This window comes from Anarrhichthys ocellatus, unplaced genomic scaffold, assembly GCF_004355925.1.
Source record: "Anarrhichthys ocellatus isolate YVR2014 unplaced genomic scaffold, GSC_Weel_1.0 scaffold428, whole genome shotgun sequence".
Classification (NCBI taxonomy): domain Eukaryota; kingdom Metazoa; phylum Chordata; class Actinopteri; order Perciformes; family Anarhichadidae; genus Anarrhichthys; species Anarrhichthys ocellatus.
Window position 1 is genome coordinate 33,028 of NW_022280402.1, and position 6,771 is coordinate 39,798.

General features: G+C 43.3%; 1 protein-coding gene across 1 annotated transcript; it reads left to right on the forward strand.

Moving 5' to 3' along the window:
- The first annotated feature begins 138 nt into the window (after positions 1-138).
- Positions 139-5,927, forward strand: taf5l (TAF5-like RNA polymerase II, p300/CBP-associated factor (PCAF)-associated factor). The gene is made up of 5 exons (XM_031879768.1): positions 139-366; positions 1,140-1,281; positions 1,568-1,672; positions 1,852-2,612; positions 3,158-5,927. Exons 2-5 carry the CDS (start codon positions 1,143-1,145, stop codon positions 3,953-3,955), a joined length of 1,803 nt encoding a protein of 600 aa, XP_031735628.1. The 5' UTR covers positions 139-366; positions 1,140-1,142; the 3' UTR covers positions 3,956-5,927.
- The last annotated feature ends 844 nt before the right edge of the window (positions 5,928-6,771 follow it).

Below are 6,771 nucleotides of genomic sequence, written 5' to 3' on the forward strand. Positions count from 1 at the left end.
TATATATATATATATATATATATATATATATATATATATATATGCGGTAATGCACCAATTCATGTTTGCCAACCGCCAATAAACCTCAAAAAAGAAGAAGAAGCCGACCGATCCAGACATAGCTAGTAGACTGTCGCTACATTTACCTTGTGGATGCTAACGGTGAAGCCAGGAGGACGAGTAGATTCACGATAGCTGTTACCCATCAGAGATGAAAGCGAGCTAGCTAGCTAATCTGTAGCTAACATGATTTGATGGAGGCTTTACCGGAGCGGCAACGTAGTTTCAGCTAGGATACATCAGCATTAAACCTTCACTAGCTTGCACACAGCAACGGAACACGGAGAGGAACCCGCACGATATGCAGTGAGTACCGGTATACGACCCGGTGGTGCTACGGAACCGGATCAATCCCGCTAAAAGTTTGGAGCCGCCAGGCCTGCTGCCACTGGCGCTAAGTTAGCCGGTTAGCTCAGCTCAAGGCATCCTCCTCTAATGGGGAAACCAACCCGCCTTTTAGACCGAATTAACGCGTGTTTCGGGTTTCCACATTCGTTGCATGCTAACACATATATTAAGATTGTCAGAAAAGGTGTATTTCCTTCACAACCAGCTCTGCTCCCAGTAGACCACACACTAAAAACACTAAATATAAATACATTGTGCAATTCTACAACTATTCTGTCTGTATGTATACTATTGCAACACAACTATTATTCTGTCTGTATATATAATATTTTATTTATTGTGCATTTTTTACTTAGTTCATGTGTTTTACTGTTTTATTACTTATTTACTTATTTATAATACTTGTTTTGATCTTGTTTTTTACTATGTCTCTTCTTTGCACTATCCACTATGCTGCTGTAATCCTGTAAATTTCCCCTTACAACGGATTATCTTATCTTTAATGTTTAATGCCTCAGTAAACACATTAGCTCACGTTTTTGCTAGCTAGTTTGCTAAGTTACTGAGATGATGCTTAACATAAATATTGCCATGTAGATGACGATGAGTCTGATTCCAAGCAGAATGCCTGCCTAAAAACAACCAACCCAGTCTGTACAACCAGTGTGGTGTGATGTGCAGGTGACTTCTCCTCACAGGTGTGTGACACTTCTATGTTGTTTTTTTTTCAGGTCATGAAGCGGGTTCGCACTGAGCAGATCCAGTACGCCGTGGCTCAGTACCTGAAGCGGAGGCAGTATGTGGATACCGATGGCTCTCTGAAAGGAGCCAAGCTGTTCCAGTCTGCGGAGGAGATGGCTGCCAGTCTCACAGGTGAGATGACTGCAAAGATGGTGGTGATGACATTTGTGTTCCACATCACGACAAGTCATGTCACATGTACATTTATTTAATAGTTGAGAACATATGATCTGTGTATGTCATTTAATGCATTATTATAAATTAAAGTCCCTACATACCCGCACATGTGTTTTTTTTATCTATTGTGGCTGATCTGCCCTGCTTTGTGCCAAGCTGATTTTTATTTTCTCTCCTACCCCTCTCTCTCTCTCTCTCTCTCTCTCTCTCTCTCTCTCTCTCTCTCTCTTCCTCTGAGCAGTGCAGACAGAGTCGGGGTGTGCCAACATCGTGTCTGCTGCACCCTGCCAGTCCGACCCACAGCAGTATGAGACTCAGTACTCCCGGTTGCGCTCCTTTCTGTCAGGTGTCCTATGATTCACAGTCCTGCTGCATTGTCACTGAATTCCTGTTTACCACATTACCAACAGTCACCGTTTTAAATGTCTGCTCGAGGTTGTTTTGGAAAATGGTGTCCACCAAATCATACGTACACGTCGTCTTTGGATTCTACCCTCACAATAATTTTTATTTCCCACAAATCAGAAACAGATATATCCTGGGCGAAGGAAGTGAGCAGCATTCTCTACCCGCTCTTTGTCTACCTCCACCTGGACTTGGTGCACTGCGGCCTGAAGGGGGCGGTAGATGGTTTCTACAGTCGTTTCCACGGCGCCTTTCTTCAGGACAGCGAGCAGCGCGCCACCATAGAGCAGCTCCGCCATGTTCTCACTTCTCAGGACGTCGCAGCCAATCCCAAGTTGAGTGCTTTCCTGGAGCACAAGTACGTGGTTCACCTGACGGAGCCGGCCTACAGCTACCTGCTGCGTTACCTGCAGAGTGAGGACAACAGTGCCCTCTGCAGGACCCTGAGCACACACCTGCAGGTGGAGGTGACCGCCTCGAGGCGCACAGACTACCAGCTGTATGGAGCAGCTGGCGGGGCGACCGCCGCCCCAAACTCCACCTCCTCCTGGGCGGGGGTGGACGGGGCGGAGGGTGGCGAGGGGGTGGAGGTCCCTGCAGGGATCCCACAGAGCGAGGCGGCCCTGGAGACTCTGCAGGACTGCATCAAGAAGGTCCGTGAGGGGCCCCCCACGCTCACCACAGTGTGTTTTTACGCCTTCCACCACACGGAGCAGACGTTGAACACCGCAGAGGTCTCGGCCGACAGTCGGCTGCTGGCCGCCGGCTTTGACAGCTCCACGGTGAAACTGTGGAGCCTCCGAGCCAGAAAGCTGAAGGCCAAACCGCATCAGGCTGACGTATCGCTCATCCACCTGGCCTGTGACGTACTGGAGGAGGAAGTGAGTTGACTGAAGGGATAAATATCGTCTGATGGTTGTTTCAAATGGCTTCAATGTGTTTAATCATGTGAAAACACCTTGGCTTCAGTCAGTAAAAGCAAGTTTACTGTGCAGTTGACATTGTTTTTTCCAATTTGTGATATGTATAGCTTATTAGGGCTTTCCAGAGTCCAGAGTGATTTTCTTTTTTTCAATCTAATAATAATTAAAAACCCAAAGATATTTAATTAAACTGCTGCAAAAAGCAGCAAATCCTCATATTTGAGAAGCCCGACCCATACATTGCATTTTTGATTGATAAAGTAAATGACCAGAAAATTCTCTGGTTCCAGCTTTTTCAATGCAAATTGTTTCTGTTTTCTTTATCTTCTAAATTGTGTTTTGGACAGGTGGTTGACAGGAAAATATTTTTGACATTAACCAGTGAATTGAGGAATAGAATAGAATTGTTAGAGGCAGCCCGATAATTAATACTTCAGATTGATTAAATTAAATTTGTGTTTTTGAGTTGGGTAATGTCAGATGTCACTTTTGTTTCTCCTCAGGCGGATGAAGAAGACTGCTCTGGCAGCGAGATAAAAACACTGCGAGGTCACAGCGGCCCGGTGTTTCGTACCGCCTTCCTGACGGACAGCTCCGGCCTGCTCTCCTGCTCTGAGGACACAACCATCCGCTACTGGGACCTGGGCAGCTTCACCAACACGGCGCTCTACCAGGGCCACGCCTACCCAGTGTGGGACGTGGACGTCAGCCCCTGCAGCCTTTACTTCGCCAGCGGCTCCCACGACCGGACGGCCCGCCTCTGGACGTTCTCCCGCACCTACCCGCTGCGGCTCTACGCCGGGCATCTCTCCGACGTCGACTGCGTCAAATTCCACCCCAACTCCAACTACCTGGCCACTGGTTCCACAGACAAGACCGTCCGGCTGTGGAGCACCCAGCAGGGAGCGTCCGTCCGCCTCTTCACCGGCCACCGTGGCCCCGTGCTGTCGCTCGCTTTCTCACCTAACGGGAAGTACTTGGCGTCCGCCGGTGAGGACCAGAGGGTGAAGCTGTGGGACTTGGCATCAGGGACGTTGTTCAAAGACCTGCGAGGACACACGGACAGCGTCACCAGCCTGTCCTTCAGCCCGGACAGCAGCCTGGTGGCGTCGTCCTCTATAGACAACTCAGTCCGGGTGTGGGACATCCGCAACTCCCACGGAGGGACGCCAGCCGACGGCTCGTCCGGCGAGCTGGTGGGACTGTACACTGGAAACACCAGCAACGTGCTGAACGTCCAGTTCATGGCCTGCAACCTGCTGCTGGTGACGGGAACTGCACAAGAGAAAGCAGAACAGTAGCCACGGCTGTATCTTTTTTTGTGTTGATGTTTGGGAGAAAAGCTTGAATATCTCCAGAAGTGTGTTTGACATTTGTCTGTCACCAATTTTCTTCCCTAATCCAACCACTGAGCGGTTAAAGGCCACCACCTGCACAGGAGTCAGGTTTTTCTTTTAATTCTCGGCATAAAGCAGTCGCCTTTTCAAACTGGCTTAGATGTTCAGTTATAGATCAATTATCATTTGTCCTTGGTGGTGTTGTCTAATTACCAAAGCTCCCTTACTAGAGGTCAGTATTAAATAAATAAAAAGTTTTGGTTCTGGTGTCTTGGTGGTTGAAAGCTGTTTACTCTGCTGTCATGCACATGTTTTATTATCTAAAACAGCAGCATATGACTGTTTTTCTTGTTAAATAAAAAAAACTAAATTTGAATCTGCAAAAATCAGTTCGACCCAAATAGGAGATGAAAATGTTTATTTACTGAACTGAGAAAACACCCAAACAGACAAAAAACTTTGTTTTGTTGCACTGATGAGTATTATGGGATGAACTGTTTCCTTAGGAGTAACCTCCGCAGTACACTGAGCTGCACCTCATTTCAATCTCCAGGATGTTTAGCCTAGCTTAGCACAAATACTAGAAGCATGGGAAAGCTGCTAGCCCAGCTCCATCACAAATAAGAAATGTATACCTTCCAACAACTCTAAAACCATCGTAAACACGTGTTGTGTAGCTAGGCTAACCGTGGGTAGGGTTGAGTATCATTTGAGACTTTTTGCCTCTCACGCTGATAGAATACCTGAGTTTCACTCCCAAAGTACCAACACAGATCTTTAATCTTTAATTACTTTGAGGTTTTTCAACCAGACCATTTAAAATGTTACTGCAAGCCGAGATACAAGAACTTCGGCCAAATATATTTTAAATCACATCAGAAACTGTCTGAAACAAACACAATTCCAAATCTGTTTGTATGTAATGTTGGCTTTGTGCACTTGACAGTTTTTGATACTTTGTTCCAAAAATATGTAAAGAGCTGAATGCCGGGAGCTTATGGAAAATGTTTTGTTAAAGGCTGCCAAAAAAAACACAAATATTGAATAAAACGACATTAGTTTGTTTGTGTTCAGGCTGTAGTTATAGTTATTAGAGTAGTTACAAATGTCTTTATTTTGCAGGACTACTGTAACAAAAGCAGGTTTTTCTGGTTTCACTTTGATTCTCGTTTAATGTTCGATAACTAGTTGTGACTTGGTAAGACAACGAAGAGGCATACACTCAAAATGCAGGACTGTTCCTTTGATTAAAATGCATTGATCGAGTCACACACCAGCTTCCACCGAGTCGATCCATACACAGAGAATAGGATCCTAAATACTCTGACATGAGAAACTCTGTTTTGCATTGATGCTCATGGGGTTTAGAGACTGTATTCTAGATTTTAAAGTGCCTCAAAGGTGGAATACAAAAGTTAACAAGTGACTATGTGAGCTTTAAAAACACCAGAGCAGGAAGTGGTTGTTTCTTCTCTCTTGGTTTGTAGGGTTTGAGTAATAGAAAAAGTGTAAATAGCCTTGTTGAGGGTATTTCTAAGAATCAAAGGCTGTATTCTTTCGCACTTTTCTGCGAGTGGCATGAACAGTGCAATGTTTAAAAAGTATATATATATATATATACTGTATTTTTGTAACATTTTGGCTACGAAGAGTTAACATCCAGGTTGAGCTTAACGAGGGCTAAAAAATACTCACCTAGAAACTGATTTCAAACATCCAAATTGTGATTGTATTTTTGTTTTCTATATATATCATTGTTTTGCATATTTCATTCATAAATCCAGCCTGGAAGTTGTACTTTATGTTTGTCAGTAACCTTTTGTTCCCTCCTGTAGCCCAAAACAAGGAATAAATAACAAAATTATTTAAAGTAATGCTTCAGTAAGTTCCTTTTCTTGTTTGTGTGTCATGCTGGTTTGAGGGTGGTTTGGGCCTCATCATGTGATTCAGCTTCATATATAAAACACCCTGATGTCGTTAAACCTGATGTACCAGACTGGATAAAGTTATACTACGACTTTTACAACATACTACACTTTGACTTTTTTATGCCTTATTGGACATACTATATTATGTCTTTTTAATGACTTTTGTCGACATATTATAGTGTAAAACATGGAGGATAAAATATAGGTTAATGGTGTATGTATTTAGATTTTTTGATGTTTGTTGTGTGTGAAATATTGTCAGTCTATTGTCTGATCCACTCTCCGGAGCAGAAGGTTGCGCTAATGCACCAATAAACTGGATGCAGGTTTTTCCTGCATTCAGTGAATATCTTGAGGGGAAAGAAATGCTTGAAGTATTTGTTTTCCTTCAAAATGAACACAATAAAGAGCTCCAGTTAGTCAACATCTAATAACTGATGCAACAGAATAACATATAAATAAATACATAAAACAATAAATAAATAATGCTTGTGTGTATCTCACTTATTAATTGCCATAAGAGCAGTAAATAATAATTTCAGAGTAAAATTCTGCTAGTTCAGTGAATTTCACATTTATATAAAGTACAAAACAAGTAAAAAAAACACTTAAATCAACATTAAAGTTACAGTTTTGACCCAAAATAGAGAGTAGATAATGGAATTCTGTCATTAGAGCTCTTTGGCTGCTGTCATACGATTTCATGTGTGCGTCTCCTTCAGATTTGTGTTAGTGAGGTATAAATCTGCTAGTCGGGAACTACCCAGCATGCATTTCTTCATGATTGTACGTTAACAGTGATCATTCCTAAACATCTACTCTATCAGAGTTGGAGTCTTCAATAAACAATGA